Source organism: Actinia tenebrosa, unplaced genomic scaffold (assembly GCF_029948245.1).
Source record: "Actinia tenebrosa isolate PJP-AT-01 unplaced genomic scaffold, QUT_ActTen_1.0 PGA_scaffold13__45_contigs__length_12533684, whole genome shotgun sequence".
NCBI lineage: Eukaryota > Metazoa > Cnidaria > Anthozoa > Actiniaria > Actiniidae > Actinia > Actinia tenebrosa.
The window spans coordinates 8,662,086-8,686,829 of record NW_028292573.1 but is presented as its reverse complement, the minus strand read 5'-3'; the positions used below and the strand labels follow the sequence as shown (position 1 = coordinate 8,686,829).

Here is a 24,744-nt window from a genome sequence, read left to right as displayed (position 1 = left end):
TTTGAAGAGTTGTCGTGGAAATTAGCCAACTTCAATGCTAAAATTCCATCCAAATCTTCTTTTTTTTTTTGAAATTGTCTCTTATCGGTGCAGCACTTAAAAAGGATCCATTTGTGGCCATGTTAACTGTTGAAATTTATCAAAATTATTAGCTTTCATAAAGTGGAAATTTCGTCTTCCACTCTAGAATCTCGTCTTCCACCCGAGAATAATTATAATTTATATTGAAAAATATTATAAGTTTAATAATATTCGAATACAAACGGATTATTTTTATCAATTATTTGAGTGGGATCTCTGATAATCACTTTTTAAAGACGATTCTGGAAAAAATGTACTTTTGAAGTCAATAATATTGAAAAAATATCCACGAAATAAATTAGGAAAATTTTTAGCTTACACATGAAAAAAAATGGATTGAAAATATATTTATTTTATTTTAGGGTAAACTTGATAAAAAATATTATTAAAATCTATTAAAGTATTGATTCTATCGCAATGAATGCTGGGAGTTGCATTGGGCGAGGCTGCATAGCAACGGTACGAGAAAGGATAAAAAATGGCTGAAAGTTTCCTCTAAATGTCCGCTTCTTCCCCACAAAATAAGACATCAGAGCAAAGAAAATATCAATAAGAGGACCTCTCTCGCCGTAAAGCAAAGAAAAACGATCAAAATTTGAGGTAAGTTGGAAGTTCACGAAAAAATATTCCGCTTCTTTCTTTAAAACGGTCGCGGTTTTATGGCTTAACTTGTCTAACTTTCTTTAATCATTTGTATTAACCAAACTGATAAACACCTTATCTAGAGATTTTGTGATAGCACGTTAATTCAAATGGCTTTTTATAAAATCTTTTATCTGTATTCGGGTTTATTCGGCTTGGTTCATGCGTCTTTGAATGTTGTCACCTAATGGAATTAGTTCCGCACGATTTTCCCGCCATTTATGCAAATGATTTGAGTTGTAAAATATGTAAGGCAAATCTTAGCTCTCATTTTACCCCTTCCAGACCCTCTATATACGTACTCTGATAAACAAATTAAATAAATGTTGGATAATAGTTTTAAAAATCAGCTGCAAATAACAAAAGATTATCACAATTTAGAGTGTTGATGGTTTTCATAGCCGCCATGTTGGATGAATTAAACAAAAGATTCGTCATTAGTCTCTTGTTATATCCTCCAACATGGCCACCGTGTCTTTGGTTATTTCATTCTCTTGGGAATGATTGAAAACCAGCAATAGCAAATAATGACAATGAAATTGACTGTTCTTGGGATACATGTTACATCATAGCTGCCATCTTGGCCTGGGGGGAGGGGGGGGAGGGTACTCCCATATATGGACTATAAGGTGATGATCTGCTGAACAGGGTATGGTTTTTCAAGCTTCTTGTCATAAACAGGGTATGTGATTTCACTCAAGTTCCAAGTTCTTCCTGAGTTTCCTGTCATATTCAGGGTTTCTACTTTCGTATTGACCGAAACTGGTTATTATGGTCGTAAAAAAAACAATACGTGAGGTGACATGATAATTGAAACAGGAAACAGGGTCTACAAATTTGAGTTTTTTCGCCATTAACAGGGTACCCCTTTCAGGATCCCAGTGGAACACCCTTACCCAAATCCTGGCGGACTTCCCTCCCCCTTCCCCCCCGGCCATCTTGGTTGGCAATAACAAAGCATTCCTCATTAGCTTCTCTTGTTATATCAATGAACATGGTGGCTATTTCATTGCTATTTATATCTCAAGTGATTTTGAGTCACATGATCACCCTATGAATAGCTTATTTGGTACCACAATATATAAATTAATTATCATACATTAATACTAGACTTAGTTTTGTAAGAGATAACTGAAAATACCCATAAAGGGCTAATTAACTCTAGTAAAATAGCAATAATCAAGTAAAAAAATTTTTTTTTTAAATTTTAAACAAAAACTGTAAAGAATGTATAAACATATACTTCATTAACATAAATTTGATAAATATCACAATATATCTGAAACAACTAATGGCCATGGGATACAGTACTGAAATAATGATGTCATAAAGTTGTTTTTAAGGACATTTAGGATTTTGGACATTAGAGCAGATGCAATTAAACCATGAAATAAAATCAAACTAAATACTAACTAATAGTATCTATTTAGTGACTAATAGTTGCTATATAACTCAACCAGAACATTTATTAAACAAAAGACACAAAAGGTCTCTTCTGTATTTGTCTTTGTATAATAAATGTTCTGGTTGAGTGATAGCAACTATTAGTCACTAAATAGATACTATTAGTTAGTATTTAGTTTGATTTTATTTCACGGTTTAATTGCATCCGCTCTAACAAAAACTGCAAGTAAAAATATGATATGTTGCAAAATATGATATGGTGCAAGATAAGATATAGTGTAAAATATCAGAGCGAATAGAGTGAAAAACGGCAGAGATATAGGTAATTTAATACGAAAATATCCCCATCATTTTTAATGTTGAAGAAATAAATTGCACTCCTAAAAGAGAGAGGTTGGGAGTGGTCCTGGTCTAATTTTATCCCTAAAAGATACCCGCACTTTAAAACACAAGATAAATCATTTAAAACCAAAAAAAATTATTGAATTTATTGCAAATACACTGGGTATAAAACTGATAACTGACATCCAGTTTAATGTCTGGGCCAAAAACCATGTGTCTGTACAAGATACCACACGTGCTAATAACCAATAGCTTCTCCTTTTTTCACCATTAAGAGAGGAAGTGACTTTCAAACCCCTAAAAGATACAACAGTTATCCCTGCCTTTCATTATATGAGAGTAACACCCCCCTTCCCCCCCTTCCCCCCCCCCCCCCCCCCCCTCAAAAATATTTTAAAAAGTTTGGTTGAAGAACCATTTAGTTTTGTGAGGGAGGTATGGTTATTTTCTGGAACTACACAATATACCCTCTTCAGACCCTCCCCACCCCTGGGAAATTCCAATCCCCCTCCATGGGGGAGGTATGGATATTTTCTGGTACTACACAATATACCCTCCTCAGACCCTCCCCACCCCTTGGAAGTCCAATCCCCCTCCATGGAGGAGACGTATGGGTATTTTTGTATTTCTTCTTACATTTGATAATAATAATGTAAGTGACAAGTAAGATATTCCATGGTATAGCACAGTAAAACATCAAGCAAATTGTATGAAGTTGTATGAAGCCTGGATAGCGCATAGATCTGACGGATAAATCTTATCCAGTGGATAAATTTATTAGATAACAGCATCGACTTACCCACTGGATAAGGATTAATATCCGCCAGATAGTGCTATCCAGGCTTCGTATAACCTGGCCTAGTTTTATTGCTTTTAGTGCTAGATACCAGTAAATATCCCCCTTCCCCCAAACACCTGTTAAAATAATGGCACTGGTTGTACATAGTGACTATTTCTATATGAGATCTTGCCAATCATGTTCTTTATGCTCAGTAAATGAAATTGGAACCCCCCTTTGTGAAGCCAACAAGCCCGAGTCAGACAGCACTTTAATTTTACAAAAAAAGAATGGAAACCAAGGGAAGGGTTATTTCTGTTTACACAACAATGAAGAAGGGAGGTCAGATTTCTAGTATGGGTTACTAAGCAAATACCACCACCCCCACCCCTTCCCCGATAAAAAATGACCCATCACCTATCTACACAAGCTAATTATTTTCTGTAGTTTAAACTCAGCTTATACCCAGCTGGGCAGGATGTGAGTTGAGTCAATGGCAGGCTACCCCAAGTATCGTATCAAGTTACACTCAACAATCTGCCAGTACCATTAATATGCCATTTATATGGCAGCATTTCACTACCACTACCAAAATGCTTTGTTAATTTTCTTTCTTATTCCAATTTGTATTTCTTCATGAGAATAGTAAGACAATTTGGCACTAATTAACTGAACAAAAGAAAGTGTGCAATGGATTCTGGTAGTGGTTAGTAAATGACTCTATATAAATGCGAGTGACCTATTCACAATGTCATGTGTGAAGAGTCAGGCTGTCAGAGTCAAATTTAACCTAAGAATTGCAACTCAACAGCTGAAATTAGACTTTAAATTAATTTTTTGTATGATTCTAATTTCAATTGCCCTATTTCACTATGACGCCACATCAAAACAACCTATTGTTTAAACGCAAAGGAACATGGTCATCGAAGGGAATCAATTCAACGCAAATTCACCAAAAATGGTTCGAAAGCCCGTATCAGTCCACGAAGAGAAGTAGAATAGCCAGCAAATGCTCAGAATATTTTTTAGTACATATTAACACATATTAAGTCTGAAAACCAGGCCATTTTAGATTAAACTGTTTCACTAGGAGCAAATTTTGTTGAATTTTCTATTGGATTTGGAGATTCTATCCCCCACATAAACAAGCAGTGACGTCATAGTGAAATAGGGCAATTCTTTTTAACTTTTGAAATGAATCAAAAACAGGAAGTATTGAGTTATTTTTGGGGAAGACAACGAAAATAGACTAGCCCAAAAAGTTTTCTTGAAAAAATATTTACTTGCTTGAAAGGATAATAATTGCATAAAATTTGTTTTTGAAAAAAATTATATAAGCAAGAGGTTATTCATTTGTGAATGGCTTGTTTTAGTAAAGCTGACAATGAAAGCATTTAACTTGTTTATCATCAAGGCCTTGTTATCACAAAACAATGACAAAATACTTTAATTTGTTCTTAAGTACTTTGAAGAGGGCAGTCACCTTTAAATAAACTACTAAATTTTAGTTAAAAACAAATGGAAAATGGCAAGAATGCTAAAGAGGTAAAGTAGAAAATAGATACTTTATCAAAGATATTATAGTTTTTGAAAGTTTTGAGTAATATTTAAAAAATATGTGGGAAATTTATAATTACCATTAAGAATGATTTTTAAAATAATTATGATTATATATATATATATATATATATATTCTAGTATATAAAAACAATATATAAATTTATATTATTTTTAAGTACTGCTCTAAAAAAAATTTATAACTTAAGAAAATTTATTTTTTAAACAAAAATTTAATTTTGAGGAAGTAAACAGCATTTTTAAAATTTCCTTGAAGAATCATAATATTATAATTATTAACTCATTAACTCAGAACAGGTTATTGTAAAACTTATTATTATTATTTTTAGAGATTTGAAATACTTCATAGCTTTTTAATTTAAATGCTCATCAAAAATCATTATCTTAGTAAAATTTGATATTTCTAAATATATCCTCTAAGTAGAGTATTTTAAATAATAGCTTTTAAAAAAGGGGTTAAATATTTTTCTTCTGATTTTGCAATAAAAAAGGGTATAATTTCTGGTATCAAATAACTAAGGATTTAATTATTGAAATTAAAAATACTGGCAAATTTTCGAGAAGAAAAATATAATCTCTTTAAGCTTTTAAAAGTAAAATGTTTAGAATTAAGATTGAATATTTTTCTAATATTATATATATCTTTTAAATAATCTTAAAATTGAGTAAATAAGGATTTAATCCAAGTGGAAAGAATCTGATTAACATTTTTACAATCTTTTTAATTTCTTTTAGGTTACATTTTCTAGGGATAAAAATTTAAGAGTTTTTTTAACATTTAAAAATATTTTTTCTCGAATTTATTTGTATTTAAAAAAAATAAATTTGTCTTTTCTGTAAATGAGTAAATATTTTTAAAAAATTTGATAAAGTATTTCATCTTTTTTCAACAATCCTAGAAAAAGTTTTATCATTATTTTATAAGGGGAAATAATAATTTAAGAGTTTTTTTTAACATTTAAAAAACGTTTTTTCAAATCTATTAGTATTAGATAAATTTGTATTTTCTGTACATGAGTAACTAAAAAAAATTGATAAAGTTTTTCATCTTCTTTCAACAATCCTAGAAAAAGTTTTATCATTATTTTATAAGTCGAAATAATAAAATATGAATTTAAATTAAGGCGCAGATATTTAATGAAGTTTTTGACTTCTCATATCTAACTGCCCAGAAAATGTTGCTTTCTTAATGTCAACACTTTTCGTTTAAATCTCTCAAAGTTGTCAATCAAAAGTTGCTTTTGCTAAGAAAAATCATTCTAGCTTCAGATTTTGTGAAAGGGCGGTTTTTGCAGACAATTGATAAGAGAGTGAAATCCCTGAATTTTTTTTCTCCTTTATTGATTATTTGGATGACGTGATCATTGCTGGCCGTTTATCTGACACAAATATCCGCTCATAAAGAAAAACAAGGACATTTTTTTATTAAAGTACTGTTCATAAATACTTTGTAGACACAGTTATAGACCTTCAATCGCTGTTTGGGTCTTTCCTCTCCGCCTTGGGACTAGGTGTCCTGCTGATTTCAAATAAATATATTGAACATCTTATTTACGGTTATCAAGGGGCGACCTACTGGGAAAGTTTATTTGACTCTTGGGAATTATTATGATCTTTTCTTGGGATGGTATTTCTCGCTCTTTCCATTAACTATTTTCTTCGTTTTTTCTTTCTTTCTTTCTTTCTTTCTTTCTTTCTTTCTTTCTTTCTTTCTTTCTTTCTTTCTTTCTTTCTTTCTTTCTTTCTTTCTTTCTTTCTTTCTTTCTTTCTTTCTTTCTTTCTTTCTATCTATCTTTCTTTCTTTCTTCCTTTCTTTCTCTCTTTCTCTCTTTCTTTCTTCCTTTCTTTCTCTCTTTCTCTCTTTCTCTCTTTCTCTCTTTCTCTCTTTGACTGCTTATAATGATTATCTAATTAGAATTGGCTCAACATTCACCTTACGACACACATCAGTTGATGAACTTATGAAAATCATTAATTCTATTGACGTTAAAAAAGCGACAGGTCTTGACGGTATACCATCTCATTTCATCAAGATTGCTTCACCAGTAATAAGTCAATCACTAGTGAAGCTATTCAATCAATCAGTTGATAAAGGGATTTTTCCTAACGGCTTGAAACTTGCGAAAGTTACGCCAATTCATAAAGCTAATGACAAAGATGATTTGAATAATTACCGTCCCATTTCGGTCTTACCTACTATTGCTAAGATTTTCGAGAGAATAGTTTTTAACCAGTTATATGAGTATCTAAACTCAAATAATTTACTTTCTCAAAAGCAGTCGGGATTTAGACCGCTTCATTCGACTACTACTGCACTCCTAGAAGCCACAACGGAGTGGCTTACCAATATGGATGAAGGTAAATTGAACTGTGTCACTTTCCTAGATTTTAAAAAGCTTTTGACACAGTAAATCACTCTATACTTCTCCAAAAATTATACTATTATGGGATTGCAGAAGAGTCGATAAAGTGGTTCAAATCTTACCTCACAGATCGTAGTCAGAGATGCTACATAAACCATACCTTATCTAGCTCTAGAACACTCGATTGCGGCATCCCTCAAGGCTCAATCCTTGGGCCATTATTATTTATTATTTATATAAACGATCTGCCAAATAGTGTCAAATTTTCAAATGCTAGAATGTATGCTGATGACACAAGTCTCACCACTTGTGGCACATCACAAAAGACTCTATTTGACGAGGTGAACGCTGATATTTCCAATATTCATAACTGGTTGAAAGCTAACAAACTTAGCTTAAATTCAGCTAAAACAGAGCACATGTTTATTGCTTCTGACGATAAATTGAAAAAAATTACCTCCGAACCACACATATATTTAAATAGCAAACCAATTACTAGAGTCTCTACAGCAAAAACTCTGGGTGTTGTGATTGACGAACGGGTGTCTTGGGTTGCTCATATTGATTACATTTGTAAAAAAATATCCTCTGGATTGAGTGGCATAAGACGAGTCCGCGATTACATCCCCTTGGAGACAGCTATTACCATATATGAGGCTCTCGTTTTACCTTGGTTTGACTATTGTGACGTGGTATGGGATAATTTACCAGTAACGTCTGCTGAAAGATTGCAAAAAATGCAAAATAGAGCTGCAAGAATAATAACAAAAAGCAGCTACGATGTCAGATCTAGTGATATTTTAACTTCTTTAGGCTGGAAAAGCTTACAAAGAAGAAGAAAGGAGCATAAAGCAATAATGATGTTTAAGACTTTAAATGCACTTGCACCAAAATCTGTAAGGGAACTCTTTTATTTTCAAGAAAATACCTACGATTTTCGTGGTAGAGAGAAGTGCTTAAAGTTACCGAAACCCAGCACTGAGTTTTTAAAAAGAGCTCTCTCTTATGACGGTGCAAAAGTGTGGAACTCGTTACCCCAAAGTGTCAGACTGTCCAATAATTTAAAATCTTTTAAGAGGAATCTTTCGTCTGTTGGTCCTTAACACTTTAATTACTATAATATTTTTGGGGGGTAGATGAGAATTTATTTCATAAATCTGTCTATATATTCTTAACGTTATTATTAATTTTTTATATATATTACCTATGAACTCGGTTTTCATGAAAACCAATTTGTACATTGATGAAATTTCCCGAGATTAAATAAAAGACATCTCTCTCTCTCTCTCTCTCTCTCTTTCTTCCTTTCTTTCTCTCTTTCTCTCTTTCTCTCTTTCTCTCTTTCTCTCTTTCTTTCTTCCTTTCTTCCTTTCTTCCTTTCTTCCTTTCTTCCTTTCTTCCTTTCTTCCTTTCTTCCTTTCTTCCTTTCTTCCTTTCTTCCTTTCTTCCTTTCTTCCTTTCTTCCTTTCTTTCTTTCTTCTTTTCTTTCTTCCTTTCTTTCTTTTAGTTTTCTTCCTTTCTTCCTTTCTTCCTTTCTTCCTTTCTTCCTTTCTTCTTTTCTTCTTTTCTTTCTTCCTTTCTTTCTTCTAGTTTTCTTCATTTACTTTCTTCTAACTTTCTTTCTTATTTTTTCTCACTCTTTATTTATGTATTTTAACAATATTTATACAGGAATGTCTCATATAGCAGAACTATTTTAAAGAGAGCCCTATTAAATCCTTTTTTTCTTCCTCTCTCAAAGTTACAGAGTTTCTTACTCATACTTTCTTTCTTATTTTATTTGTTTTTTCTTTCTTTCTTTCACCCTCTCTCTTCCTCCCTTTTCTTTCCTCCCATTACTTTTTAAAATTCTTTTCGTTTTATCCTTTCCCTTTTTTATTTCGAAGCGCAGTTTAAATCTACCACATTTCCCTCCGCTCTCCTTTTCCTGTTGCGAAACGACAAAACTGAGCCGATAGACAAAGACCTTCGGAAACCACCAAACGACATCAATAGCCCAGAAGTTCCAAGATTTAAAATCTATCAGTCTCCTTTGTTTGTCTTCATATATAGTGATAAATGCTTCTAGATTACCTTTCCGTCTCACGGGAAGTTCAAAATGAAAATTAATAAATTCCAACAGAAAATTTATCACAAAAATCGACTGTAAATTGCCGGCAGGTTAAAAGAGTTTAAAGAGAAGTGTGATCCTCGACTGAGCTGAGTCTGCAATATCTTTAGCGATGATAACCCTTGTCTTCTTATCAAAAATGAGACAGCTTGTTGATTTGGATCTTACAAAGAGGAAGAGAGTGTGGTATAGTCAATGCAAATATGTCGACTTGCTCCACATGTATTAAGCTATCGGCACTTTTGAAAGCACTGAATAGGGGAAATGCCTGTCTCGTACGTAGGGATTAGAAGTGATTCGCGCTCTCCAAGTTAATAACGAGATTTAGTCTATTTGCCCATTAACAGAAATACTAAGTACTCCTGCCTCCGGCCTTGTTCATAGTTTTAAAACAAACATCAAGGCAGCTGAATTACCCTTTGAGGGAAAACGTCTAGCGTTTTCAAATGTATCGGAGATAGGAGGTCACGAAATGATTCTCTGGTTGAGAACGGCTTGTTTTTTTAAGGGAATGCACCAGCCTTCAGCAGTTTGCCTGATTTTAGTCTTGACTGTCCGTGTCAACTTTATCAGTTGAATGAAATTCCGTATGACAGACAAGCAAGAGCCGCCTATGACTGAATCTAACCCACATTCGTCATTGAATCTGAGTCAATCCAGAGATTGGTATTGCTTTATTAAATCTAAAATCAAGCTCACGAGAATTCATTGAAAAGATTTGTGAGTCCAATTAAGCCAGATCTTACTTATATTACTCAAATTTTCAAGCGGTTTTCGAGGTGATGAGCCAGACAATCAGAGCTTGTGAAACTGAAAAACCTTAGCTGAACCTTGCGTTTGATCTTTCCGACGTCTATCAAAGCTGTCTTTCATTTTGAGATAATTCCTTTAACAATAACAATCTCAAAGGATTTCGTTAATACCTAAAGTTTGACAAGTTGATCCCGTGTCCCGGGTACCGACTTCAAACAGTATTCGTCAAATATGAGCAAAATCTTAGTAATTTCGCTCTCAATTGTCACTCAAAGTTGCAAATAAAGTTGTCCACATAATCCCGTATCGTGTAAGCCTCGTCGGGAACCGCATTGTCTAAGGCAATGAGTTCAAAACCAATCACATTACCATACACTTGAAGATAGAAATCTGGACTTTCTTGTTAGCGCGACTTATGACGGCTCTCTTATAAACCGTCTTTCATAAAGGCTCAAAATTGCCGGCATGCTCTCAAAGGAGTAATTTTTGTTTTTCATATTCTCTCGGTTCGATTACTTGCCAACTAGCCGACGTGAGTCTTTGTCTAGTTCTGACATGCGGCGTTATTTTAACTACAAATGATTTACAGTTTTTAATGTTATCTCATTAAGCTAGATCAACGCAAAAATATTCATTTAATTTTCAGTTAGAAATCTCATTTTGACAGTTCATTTCCCCAGCGCGGACAACACTAGATTGGTTTTCGCAGCGGGCGACTGGATACGCGACACTTTGATTGACAGCTGGTAATCGATCGTGTGCGAAACGTGTGCAAAGATATGTCAAAATAAATAAATAAATGGTCGTGGTCGTTTTCACCCAAGCCCCGAAAATTGAAACTCTCTCGAGAACTTCCCTGGCGTTTGGGGGAACTCGTAAATATGATTTAAGGTGTCGCTTCCTTTGAGGCTGTCGAAGTGCCACTCCTAAAGTGATGGAATAGATCACGCGCTAATGACAGCAGCCTATGATCTGTCAATCACCCTTCTTAGCTCAAAAGGTCCTTCAAAATACCAAGAGATTCCGAATGACGGAGATCTGTTCCACCTATGATTCTATTTTGCCTGCAGCACTTTTCTCTTTGTAATATTGTTCGCGCGAGCTAGCGTAGTCAACTATCAGACTTTTGTAGGCTCATCTTTTTTTCCTCTAGTAGTTTTAATTTGGTTGATAAGGATTTTACCCGATATCACTGTACAAAGCACCAAAGAGGTTTGAAAAAGATCCCGATGCCGATAGCTAAGCGTTCCATATCGCGAGACGCAAAATACAACTAGAATTCGAAGTTGAAATGAGGAAAGCATGTTTTATTCATTATTTTGACCAAGTACGGTACTTTTTACATGTCGCGCGCTAATATTTTCAATCAAACACGAAGACCCTAAAACGAACAGAGTCTGTCTATTGACTTTGTCGGAAATACATTTGTACAAAAAGAGGCGAATTCACACATTCACAAAAAAAAGTCCACAAATTTTAGAGAATCTGAAACCCTTTTCACCTAATTGTATATATTTTCCCTCTTCGTTTGCGATATGACTTCAAATTACTATGGTTCTTGATTGCTTCTTTGGGGTTTATTCTTATCTATATATAACTATTAACTGTGTAAATTAGTTTCCAAAACTACTAAATCGTACATCTACTTGAAAGTTTCACTTTTTGAGCGTACCTACAATTCTCCATAATAGACTACACTTACTGTTCCAATGTTCTATTTTTATTCTAAATACAATAGGACATTTCCCTATTAATTCTATTCTATATATACAGTTTGAATATCTTGAATTAAGTTTAGTCTTTTCATTTGAATAATCGATGTGGGTCGTACGCGAGGCTATGAATAGGTCCGTAAGGAGACGTAGAATAACAGCTTATAGGAGCTGTAGGTGGACTTGGAATTACAGACGGCTTGTAGTAATATGGTCGATAGCGTGATGCATGAAGAGAAGCTTGGCTTCCTTGAAGCTTACAAGGGCAACCATGAACATTACAAGACGGGGCTGGTTGAGGAACCGGAGGACTGACCGAATTTCCAAGTTGTGTATGACTTCGAAGATGTTGGAAAAGATCTTCTGAAGTAGAGAAGGATTTCCCACAGTGTTTAGCTCCCGAAACCCAGTTACAGACGTAGGGGTGCGCTTCATCTTGAGTGCTCTTAAACATAGCTAGATTATGTGGATAGAAACACGAATAGGGAGTTGAAGATTGTTCTGGAGTCTTGATATTTTCACACTGAACACAATGAGGTCCACATTGTTGCACTGGGCTGGCAAGTCCATATGGACTCACTTGAGCCCTGCAGTTCGTACAGTTTGCATCCCGACAGATTGTTCGCTGAAGATAATCCACGTATGGAGTAGCCGGTGTATGTAGCTGTAACGGTCTCGATGAAGCCTGGGGTAGTGGAATCCCTTGAGCTGCAGCAGCAGCAGCACTTTCTCCGTGTGGGGAACAGAAAACACAGGCACATTGAGGATAGATCGGGGCTATACTCCCCAGTGATGTAGGTATTCCATGGGATTTAAGTGCCGACTGTTCTAGCCCCACCAGGGCCGGAGGATAAGGCAAAGACCCTTTAAATGGTATAAGAGTTGAAGGATGAGAGCAATTTCCACCGCATTCCTTGTGTAGTGACTGCAAGTTTTGTCCAGCTTGTCCTGACTCAACGACTAAGCCACAGCCACGACTTGCCTGAGAATGTACAAATCCGCAATGTCCTTCACCTTCGCTTACTGAGTACGGAAAGCCCGTTAATTTACTTGGTTCATCCTTAGTATCAGTTGGAGATGCACGGGAAGTATTTTCCTTACTTGGAGTGCGAAAACTTGCTTTCTCTGTCATTTCTTCTCCTTTCTCGCCGGTTTGTTTGTAAGGTTTGAACGAGGATCTTGTTTCGTCCGAGCTTATCTTGGTTGAAAGTGATGTGTTATCTCGCTCGGGTTCCGCTGTTTTTGCGGGTTCAGCTTTGCCGATGCTACTACACGTAGCCGCCAGAAGTGCCAAGGGTGACTTCTTTTGTTCATCGTCCTGTAAAGTACAAGAAGAGTTAGTATATCAAGTATTTGGGAAAAACAGCTCTGATCGGGTGCAGTGAGCGGTAGACTTGTGTGTACTTTGATAACACGGCCAAATCCAAAGCCTTCACGCCAGAAACTTCTAGTCAAGAATATATATTATTTCTACCTTCAGAGGAAGTGGCTGTATATAATCTTGATTACACTTGGAGACACTTTGGGTCAACATTTGTAAAGCCTCCAGTGGAACTCGATTTCCTTGAGAAAGATTTTCAGAATGCTCAACTGGTCGAAGACCGAAAGTCTTCGTAGGCATATCTGTGGAGAGTGTGTGTGTGTGCGGTCTCTCTACTGAAATATTAAATACTACACAATGAAAGGTGTAGGTAGATCCAGAAGAAACAAGCCGACTTCAGACAAAGCTTGCGCTCACTTCACTCATAAATGAATTGGCAAGATTAGAGGAGTTTTGCCGCCTTCCAATCAAATTGCTTCCTTAGCGATATTTCACTATTTGATTGGATAATCAGTGTGACAGGCTTGTCATACTTAGACACTGAAGTAATTGGCCATATAGGATATTGATAGATGATTTTGTAACCAACCAATCAGAGCACAGAAGTTAATTAAGTAGCGGATCACCTAAAGTGTCAACCTACGGGTCCTAATCAATCAAGCTGTCAATCACGTCAATTATTTTTGTCAGCTATTGTCTTGTGTTATGTGTTGAAGTGAGTGCAATGCTAGTTGTCATTTTGAATCGCGGTGTTGGTTGTATGTTTAAAAGGTTCCTTTTGTCGGCTTTGTGTACACGAAAGGATATCAAAGAAAGGAAAAAGCTGGTGGCTGGCTTCTCGAATCTTTGCCACTCATAGGTCCAGCGCAAAGACCTAAAATAGAAGTTCTCAGCAGAGCGGCTTTCAGCGCTGTGTTTGTTTTTCGGCGCTGTTTGATCTTATGACACTTGAGCATGTTATCTTATCATGCTATCCATCACTGAGAGAGCTACAGGCGCTTGCGGTATTAGAATCAGAGATTAGATAATGTGTTGACAAGTCTAATGGCCGTGACGGGCATGTCAAAGAGACACCAAAGGCCATTCGAAAACTATTAACTCAAGGCTCACTAGTCACTCGGGCGCCTGACAAATTCGTGTTAGTATTCATTGCTTTGCTGTGGAGTTATACGGCCGCTTATTACCTTAACTGTCCTGTGTTTTTGAGATCTCTTTAGCTTGATATATAAGCCGTCCGAATAATTAAAAGTCTAGCTTTATTTGCATAGTTAATTTTGAAATTATAGAGATGATTATTAGTGGTGATAAAGGCTGGAATGATGGCGTAGACCTCAAGAAAGTTTTCTGCTTTGCTAAGAGAATCATTCGTGATATCTGTTCTTAATCAAGCTCGCATTCTATTTCTAGAGTGTCATGGAAATGTTCAATACCCCCCTTTGTTTATTTTTGATTTTCATGTCAATGGATTGTAGACAACTAGTTGACAGAAGTTTGGCCTGAACGCCAGCTGGAGGAGAAAAGTTAGAATAGCTCTGTAAACAAAACCCAAGGACGGACAGTTTATCTACAACGAAAACAGATGAGTTATTGAGACAAAAAAGTGACTCTTCTTCTTGGTGTAGGAGGCATGGCTCATTTCGTCGTCCTTTTTCGATTCGAACGGCCATCTTTCGTTCGCGAGTTCCTTGACAGATAGGGAAGAATCGCGGGTCTGTTAAGGTAATAGTGTTATCGCGCGGTGGACAATCTACTTGCGGTCGCCTTTGAATAATACGTGTTATTATTTCGAAGTTATACATTGAAGTGAGGAAAGGACTAACAATGTAAACAAAAATGCTGTGTAATTTGTTTTTCACGGTCCCATCTCATCCCGTTTTTGGCAGGTTATCTAAAGCAATCAAAAACAAACAATGAGCGGCCGCCGTGAATGTCAAATATCCCATCCGACTGTCAGTTCTTATCTTGTCATTTCATTAAGCTAGCTTTCATTACGGCCCAGTTGTCAAGTTGACATACGCGGGATGGACTTCAAAGGAAGAGCCTCGCTAAGCCGAATCTCAACCCACTTTAACCAATCCCTCTAAGATCATCTTGAAGAACCTTGGCTCATACGATCACACGAACGGCCTATCACACATTTCTTTATCAAACAAACAGACATAATAGAAAGTAATCTGCAGCACTAAGGACAGCCGCGTGCTGAATAATTCATTCTTGAACATGGGAGGCCATCAGTCTAAAAACACCATTAGTTCTAGCCAAGAATAAATACCTCATTAGCGCGCTGAGACGTCAATCAAGTAGCTGTCGGTCGATCGTCTTTTATATGAGTGGGCAGCGCTTATTAATCGGCTGAACTCAACTTCAAAAAGCGCCGCTCATGTCAAACCTGTCAACGCTCGGAAACATCGCTCTAATTCAAGTACCTTGTCTGCCAACGACGATATGAGTTAACATTGACGTGATGTGCTATCGACTGATAGGCGCCAACTCGACTCAAAGCGATCTGCACGGCAAGTTTTTTCATAAAAGAAACCTATGAAATAAAGCCTGGCTCCTTCGTGACGCGTTCTTGCTTTTTAAGTGTTTTGTTTAAGCCTTTTTGAAATGTAAAGACCGAGGTGGCTTTGAATACCTTCCATTGTGATAAAGTGAAGATTTGTATTGCAGCATTGTAGTTTAGTTGACACGACAAAGAAGCATCTATTCAGATACAAACTGACCTCTTATAACAGTATTTATCTCCATCGTTACTAAACCTTTCACGAATTGATTTACCTTGTTTCTACGGTTTGTATGTACAAGGTTTTGTACAATTCTTAGATTTAAAACAATAAAAAATCGACATTTCCGGTTGTCTTTGCCAGTAAATCCATATTCAAAAATATTATCCTTACGTAACTGAATTGGTTTTATACAAACTATTTTTTTCTTATTCTTCTTATAGAACTCTCTCGAAAACTCCAAGAAATTTGAATCTCAAAAATCAAGTCCTCTTAAACCAAATCTATTCACTAAATCTATTTATCCCTTTAACTTCATTTTGTATTTCTTGAGGTGTCTGTAAGAGAGAATGTTTTGGGATCCATTGGTCAATATTGTTTTCGGGTGTTTGGAGTTTGTTGGTAGAACGAGATAAGATACTCTTTGCATTAACTAGTGTCGCGTCTTCTTTTTGATCGAATTTAGGGCGACTATCGCTCCTGCATTTATTCTATATATTCCCATATCCTATTTTCATTGCCATTTTCGTCTCATCTTTCGGTTTTAAACATCCAATTTTTCAATCTCGTTTGTTTAGACTATGAAATGTTGAAAAAATTCGAATCTTTTTTTCATCAGAATTCACAACTCCTTCCTTTCTTGCCTACGCTTTCTATTGAATTCTTTTTGGTTCGATCTCTAAGACCTTAAGATTATTTACTGGAAATTCGTTCACTTTTTCACCAGACGTATGATATATAGCTAACTGCGTTTTAGTCCCTAGATCAATCTCCAAAAAAAAGTCAATCAGTTTTACCCTTTGTGGCGGCAAAGCGAAAGATCTCTACCACCTAATCACTTGTATTTTCCTTTCAGTATTGAAAAATGAAATTAAGATTGAAGAAGTAAATAGTACGCTTAATAATCAGAGGAAAATCATTTTGAGTAATAACAGAGGATTCATACAAGTGATTGATATGCGATGGTTTAATGGCTCGTGTTATTTATCAGGTTTAAGAAAGCGAAAGTACCGCACAAGAAAACGCGTTGTTTTTAATTCGGCGGTTGCTTGACAAGCTGTCAACTCAAAAGAAAATTCATAAATACTGCCCTGTTTGTGCATTGTATTAGTATCTCTATCCAACAGAGAGGAGCTGTGAGCTTTTTTTCCTTTTTATGAAGGTAGCGGTTTGCCGCCGTTTCATCATCGGGCTTGTCAATTTGGTCACGCGATTCCGACAAATTTTCTAATAATCCCAGCAGTTGTTCAAGTATATTGACACTTCGAGTCTAAAGTAGCTGTCATTTGGAGACTATGTCTCTTCCGTCCTACCCGCCAGTATATCTTATATCCTCAGAGAGAGGGAATCACAAAGCATAAATACTTCCTTGGTGTGCGTTTGGGTTTTCCATGTGCATGTTTAATGCTCTCTCGCTGCGCCATTTCTTAACTTCGTGAAGTTCCTTTGAAATAAATGTATATTAACACTTGTCTAAGAGTTCAAAGAACTGTGCTGTCAATGATAGTAACGATTTGGCGCCTTTTGTGAAAACAAGTTTGAATGCAGTATCGTGTTGTGCGAACGAATAAAGACGAGGCGACTGTACATTGTTAACAAATAAAGCCTTTAGAGTTCGGTTAATTGTCCAGTCAGATCATTGATTTTTATTACTTACTATAGGTACCTCTTGTTTCCGATCATAGATATTCAGCCTAACCTCTTCGTATCGACCAGGTCGATTTAACACCAAACAGACCGACAGTGCTCTAATTTACCACTACCTCTTAAAAGAAGCTACAAGATATCTAAGTAGGTTCAGGTATTAAATTCTTATTGCCCATATGGATTGTTTTATGAAAGCAGCTCGGTCAAATTGCTTCCGTTTGTTTGATCACTAAGTATATGAGTGGGGTGGGCACAGTGAGAAGATTGCCTTGTGGAACATATGAAAAAGGATCACACTTGGGTAGAGTCGATTTCAAAGGAGGTGCACGACATGATGTCAACCCACGAATCGACTGTATTGAAACAGGTGTTGAACAGCGCTGAAGTGATGATAATGCGCTCTGTCAAAGATTAGGCTTCAAAAACCAGTTTCTTTCAAGCCCGCCTTCAAATAGAAGAAATTGGACTATTGTATGTGACAATATGCTTTCTATTTCTATAGTAATCTTGACTTCAGGGCATAGATGCAATCTAATATTCGTGCTATGAAACGAGTTACGATGAAGCTCATTTCAGTTAAAGGAAGCAACTTTTCATAGGGTACTATCAGTTATCAACCTTGACTTTTAACTTATCAACCAATTTTTTATCAATTTAATATATATATAGATATGACTCAGTACATTATTACAGCCCTCAGTGTTTTCTCGCTTGTTGTTGGTCAAACGTTTTATCGATTTTTATACTAAAAATAACATAATATTTCAAAAGAAATATTCTATGTTCAAACAATTTTTTATCAATTTTAAAATATATGATACCTAGTCCCGCCTTACAGCCCTATTTTCTCGCTTGTTGTTGGTCAAACGTTTTATCGATTTTTATACTAAAAATAACATAAAATTTCAAAAGAAATGTTCAGTGTTCAAACAATTTTTTATCAATTTTAAAATATATACCTAGTCCCGCCTTACAGCCCTATTTTCTCGCTTGTTGTTGGTCAAACGTTATATCGATTTTTATACTAAAAATAACATAAAATTTCAAAAGAAATATTCTATGTTCAAACAATTTTTTATCAATTTTAAAATATATACCTAGTCCCGCCTTACAGCCCTATTTTCTCGCTTGTTGTTGGTCAAACGTTATATCGATTTTTATACTAAAAATAACATAAAATTTCAAAAGAAATATTCTATGTTCAAACAATTTTTTATCAATTTTAAAATATATGATACCTAGTCCCGCCTTAAAACCCTATTTTCTCGCTTGTTGTTGGTCAAACGTTATATCGATTTTTATACTAAAAATAACATAAAATTTCAAAAGAAATATTCGATGTTCAAACAATTTTTTATCAATTTTAAAATATATACCTAGTCCCGCCTTAAAACCCTATTTTCTCGCTTGTTGTTGGTCAAACGTTATATCGATTTTTATACTAAAAATAACATAAAATTTCAAAAGAAATATTCTATGTTCAAACAATTTTTTATCAATTTTAAAATATATGATACCTAGTCCCGCCTTAAAACCCTATTTTCTCGCTTGTTGTTGGTCAAACGTTATATCGATTTTTATACTAAAAATAACATAAAATTTCAAAAGAAATATTCTATGTTCAAACAATTTTTTATCAATTTTAAAATATATGATACCTAGTCCCGCCTTAAAACCCTATTTTCTCGCTTGTTGTTGGTCAAACGTTTTATCGATTTTTATACTAAAAATAACATAAAATTTCAAAAGAAATATTCGATGTTCAAACAATTTTTTATCAATTTTAAAATATATACCTAGTCCCGCCTTAAAGCCCTATTTTTTTCTTCGCTTGTTTTTGGTTAAAGGTTTTTTCGATTCAATACTAAAAATAACAACATTTTAAAAGGAAAACAAAATAAATTAACATCGTGAATACATTATTTTAGACTTGTTAAGCAAAGTTTATGAGTAATATTTTTCGGTTTTTAACTTTGATTTTCGGGTACTTTATGGTATTTCATAATGTATCGTTTCTGATGTATAAGTAGTAGAACTGAATCAGCCGTGATAATAGTTATCTGTCTATTCATTCTAGGTTTTTAAACCACAAAATTCACGAGTTTAAAGATAAAAAATTCTTATTTAAGATATCAATTCTCTAGAAAGAGAAAGAATCCCATCGAAAAGCGAAGAAAAAAGAATAAACCTACCTTCGTTGCTTCTGTTCATCGCGAGACAATATTTATATTAAACAGAACGACGCATAAAGAAATATAAAGAGAGGAATAGCGTTGAATAAGCTCAGTTGGAAGCCAGTTTTGGCTACCATTGCCATAATAACACACGCAGTTAAGGGTGTGCCGTTTGCACCATACATTTAATTTCAAAAACCACACAAAATGGTTTAATTTAGTTCGACTTCAGTTTCCCCTTTTTCCCGAGCGTTCTAAGCTAATGATCTTTATTTAAAATTGCAGCCCGAAAAATACTGGCAAATTGCAGCAAGACATTTTTGTCAACGATGTCTAAGTTTCAGGATGGGATATTTTAAGTTGGTATAAAATAATAAACGTTAGCCTAGTATTTAATAATTAATAGTAACCTTCACTCTTTCAACCCAATGCCCTTCACATTAACTTCGTCTTTCCAACTACGTTTTGTTAAGAGCCGCTTATCACATGACAATTCTCAAAAGTAGATCATATTTGGGAGTCGTATTCATGCTATTCAAGTATCTCAAGTGTGCCAATTTTCTTTTTATCCAGACACGGTTTAGTTAACAAAAAGGAATGATAAACGATAAAGTCTTTCAGCCGAGAGGGTATTTTTAATCTCTAAGATGAATGTTTACAGATATAGAAAAGCAATATCTTGAGACCTGCTGGCCAAGAATGGTATCCCATCGCGAGGGCTGTTCTACTATTGTACTAGAGTAATCATCACGGTGACACTGGAGCTCAATGACGCAGAATACGGCGTCTATTCGGCTAGGTTCTCAATAATCGTAACTCAGGATAACATGTTGATCTTAATTAAGGTGGCTCCATATAGTTTTCGTACGCGCGCGCGCGAGGTTGTGCACGAGCATGCGCAGAACCAGAACTTGAATTTTTTTATTTTGATGACGTCACGAAAATATCGTTCGCACGCGTTATCTTTTTTCTAAAATAACTCGACACTAGACGTTAAAATGTTTTCAAAATTCTGTATTCTTCCTATCATTTAAATACAAATATGATACAGTTGTCAAAATATTTAGAAATTCGGTACTGTGAAATGTTTTTTATTCGCAGTATTTGTAATTCTGTAGTACCGAAAGCTTTAGCATTGTGTCAAATGAAAGGTGAGGTAACGTACTTTCGCTCTAAAAGGGTTTAAACGAATTCACCGTGGAAATACTAGAGTTTTTTATTTTTGATGAAAAGAATGGCCTTCATTATAGCTGATGTAGTGTTACCATAGTAACTTCATATGTGATCAGCTTCATAAAAATTGAATCCTAAACTCATGAACGTTAATATGGTTGGCCTGTTGATACTGCCCGTCATGTGCTATCAACCTGAGAGAGTTCTATTGCTTGGTATCAATAAGCTGAATGAATCTCATTACCAGACTACAATGACAGGCAAACACTGTCCGTCATGTGCTATCAACCAGAGAGTATCTATCAATCAGCTGAATGAATCTCATTACCAGACTACAATGACAGGCAAACATTGCCCGTCATGTGCTATCAACCAGAGAGTATCTATCAATCAGCTGAATGAATCTCATTACCAGTTTACAATGTTAGCAAATACTTACCTAGCTGCCCGTCATGTTCTATTAACCAGATAGTGTAATGCTTTGGGTAAATCGGTTTGTCCTACATTTCCTTGAGTATTGTTTCGTTCTTTGCTGATACACTTAAAAATATGATACAATACAACTCAATACAGAACGGCACCAACAACAGCAGCAACAACGATATAAGCAGCAGTAACAACAACCTCATTACCCAGAGGTAATTTCAGGGTTTGATCTGTGAGTTAGCCATGCCCTGACTTAAATCAGACCAGGGGTTGTTTCAGGGTTTAATCTGTGAGTTAGCCGTGCCCTGACTTAGATCAGCCCAGAGGTTATTCCAGGGTTCTATCTGTGAGTTAGCCATGCCCTGACTTAAATCAGACCAGGGGTTGTTTCAGGGTTTAATCTGTGAGTTAGCCATGCCCTGGCTTAGATCAGCCCAAAGTCAATCAAACTCTCTCGAATCAAAAACTTGCTAAACTCAAAAATGGCAATTAACTAATTCGAAAAATTATTTTTCATGCGGCTAAATACTACACAGTAAATTTGCAACTCCATTCCTTGCGGTAAATTATAACGAGAGTCGTATAGAAGCTAAGGATCAGGCTAAACCAACTTGTTCTCATTGGTTTCTATTGTCTTGTTCTTAGTATACACGACTCCTTTCTACCACCTCACTCTCTTTTACACCGACGAATAACTAGCGTCCGAAATGCCAGTAAGTTTTTTCATCTTTTCACGGTGTAAAATTTGCTCTTTTATCATTAAACCTATATGTAGTTACCTATTGTGACCAATATGTCTCTTTTGAGTGTATACATACAGAACACTATAATTGATCGCTTGACCAAAACGACTTGAGACCATTAAAACCAGAGATTCCGGCTTTTCATTGTGCGCTTTATCAAAGCTTGGAATGAAAAATAGGCTCCATTTTTGTACGCCGGGCCTTCCAGTCATCATTAGTGACACTAATGACTTCAGCAAACTGTATGCTCTGAGTGACATTCTATTTATATGACTCTACAGAATTGAACGCCCTTAATTAATCCTAGCATGTTGACTGTTGGCTGAGCTGGACAGCCTGTATCATGAAGATTGCTTATAAATAAATAAATAAATACAAATAATAAATAAATAAAAGCAAACAAACTGCATTGTGAACACCCCATTACCATGTTAAAATTTAAGGCAAAAGTAAAGAAAAGTTGATGCTTTCGCCACCACCTCGCTGCCTTTTTATGACGGTGCAGAGCAATAGTCATTCAAATTGGTCGCCATGTTTTGATTCGGTATATAGGGAAGTAGACGTGAGTTGATCCTGAGAGAAAGAAGAGAGTGGGGGAGTGAGGGGAAGTGAATGAGATGAGACCCTTTTCCAAAAGGGCGGCCTCAAATTCAAATGTTCGTATAACAGAGGTGTTCGTATAACAGAGGTTCGTACAGAGGTGTGTTTTGGACACCCAATAAGGCAAAAGTGAAAAAATTTTTTTTTACATGGAAATTTTATGACTTCATTTTGTTCAAAATGCGGTCCTCTTGAATTAGATCGTTATTTCTGTGGCCATTAACGAGACTACTGACTAATTTCGGTTATAATTGTCTAGCGGTTATTGAGGTTTTTTCTCTTTTTTACACATCAATAGTATCACATTTACACCAAATAGGTCTGGAAGAATCTGGAAACAATGCATGGTAAATAGATTTTCTTTGGTTGCTTTTGTTTAAAATGAGAAATAATCTTTCTTTTGTCTTCTCTTGTCTCGTCTTCTCTTCTCTTCTCTTCTCTTCTCTTCTCTTCTCTTCTCTTCTCTTCTCTTCTCTTCTCTTCTCTTCTCTTCTCTTCTCTCATCTCTTCTCTTCTATTTCCTCCTCTTTTCAGTCACCATCAAAATAATCACACTATCCTTCTCCTTGGCTAGACCTTCATTCTCATAATTCATTACCTCCTACCCTGTTCCTGTCATGCTTTACCCAACGTTATCGTCTTGGCAACAATCTTTACCTTTACCACTTTCTTCATCATCGCACTACCGATCGTATTTCCAACTCTCCAACTCTACTAAACAAAGTTCTCTCTAAGGGTTAAAAAACGTTTTACACGCTACAACGACTCCATGTTACCAGCAAAAAAATCTTTCTTTTTCTATTTTCTATTTTTACTTTTGATTATTAATGACAGTCTAGAAAGAAAAACCTAAAATGTCAACACTCTCATATATACCCCCCGAGGCAGATCTCTATTCACTATCACACAAAATATGGTTTATAATTTCCAAGTCATTTATCATTTGCTCCAATAAAAAAGTGTTTAACAAAACTAATCATCCCATTGTCTTGTTATTCTAATAAATCAAATAGACGTGCTTTCATTCCTTGTATAATAAAAGATGTCCTTAGGCCAAAATAGAAGACATATGGTTTCCTAGTGTTCGTTCTGGTAAGTCCTCGGTAGAAGAAAACCTTTTTGAACGAAATTTCTTCCATTTTAGTAATTTTTAAAAATTAAATACAGCTTTTCTTATTGCTATGCAGATAACATCTTTTTCTTCTCCTTCTCCTTCTCCTTCTCCTTCTCCTTCTCCTTCTCCTTCTAATTGTTGTTGTTCTTCTTCTCGTTATCCTTCTTCTTCTTCTTCTTTTTCTTCTTCTAGTTGTTGTTGTTATTCTTTTGATCCTCTTCCTCTCTCTACTTCGTTGCAATTTTTTTTCTCGACACTTTCGCTTGCAGCACGAGACAGTCTATTTCTTTACTGAAGTCTGTCTATAAATATGTAAATAATGACTCAGAAACAGAAAAGTTTCGCTCGTTGCTGAGCGTTCTGACATCCAAGAATGCAATCATTAATCTACAATCTCTTTTTGTTTGTTTAAACATCTTTAAGCTTAGGGACCAAAAAAATAGTGATGAATGAGTAAATGAGCGAGCGAGCCGCTAGAGCACAATTTTGTCATCTTAGTTACATGCTAAAAAAAACCCCTTGCTCAATCATTCATAAAGAATTATAAACAGCAACATGAATATGTTTCCAAAAGATTCAATGTCTAATTTTTAGCCAATAAAGACATCTACAAGACGAAGTCGAAGTACCATAGTTCAAACGTCTCTTTCTTCTTGAAATAAAACTTTCCAAGCGGGTTGTTTAACACATTGTAATCGCCTTGGGCATTTCATCTGTCTTGATTGATAAGGGAATTCTATCAGCTTAGGGTTAATAACCGATAAACACGTTCAGAACTTTTAAGTACATAATCTTTCGAGAATTGGTCGTAAATCATCTTAGAAAAAACGTAGGCGCTTCTGTTTAGCGATATTGCATTTACAAAGCTTTTCCCGATATAACTACCGTCACAAGCGGTACCATCAAAAGTAGACGTATTGCAGTGTCGGCATGTTCTAAAGATGTCAATGTCAAGCGTATGATGTATTGAAGTCTCTCAAGCTGTCAACCAATATCGAATAATTCTCGGATTTGAAACAAATCTTGAAACACTGTTTTCGGTGAATTTATTACGTTATTT

At 35.4% G+C, this 24,744-nt stretch overlaps 1 protein-coding gene and 1 long non-coding RNA gene across 4 annotated transcripts in view; one reads left to right on the top strand and one right to left on the bottom strand.

Moving 5' to 3' along the window:
• The first annotated feature begins 545 nt into the window (after positions 1–545).
• Positions 546–24,744, top strand: part of LOC116292296 (uncharacterized) — a 31,066-nt gene continuing 6,867 nt past the window's right edge. For all 3 annotated transcript variants that reach the window (XR_016119514.1, XR_016119513.1, XR_016119512.1), the window contains exon 1: positions 546–681. This is a non-coding gene — a long non-coding RNA (uncharacterized LOC116292296). The remainder of the gene's footprint in view (positions 682–24,744) is intronic.
• Positions 11,338–13,495, bottom strand: LOC116292295 (zinc finger protein 703-A). Its single transcript, XM_031699578.2, has 2 exons — positions 13,238–13,495; positions 11,338–13,081 (listed from the first exon to the last, which is right to left on the bottom strand). The coding sequence occupies exons 1-2, from the start codon at positions 13,382–13,384 to the stop codon at positions 11,855–11,857; spliced, it is 1,374 nt and encodes a 457-aa protein (XP_031555438.1). The 5' UTR covers positions 13,385–13,495; the 3' UTR covers positions 11,338–11,854.

Coding starts and splice junctions, on each gene's coding strand:
- LOC116292295 (XM_031699578.2), bottom strand. CDS start 13,384: ATGCCTACGAAGACTTTCGGTCTTCGACCAGTTGAGCATTCTGAAAAT. Junction 13,082..13,237: donor TACAGCCACTTCCTCTGAAG/GTAGAAATAATA, acceptor TGTACTTTACAG/GACGATGAACAAAAGAAGTC.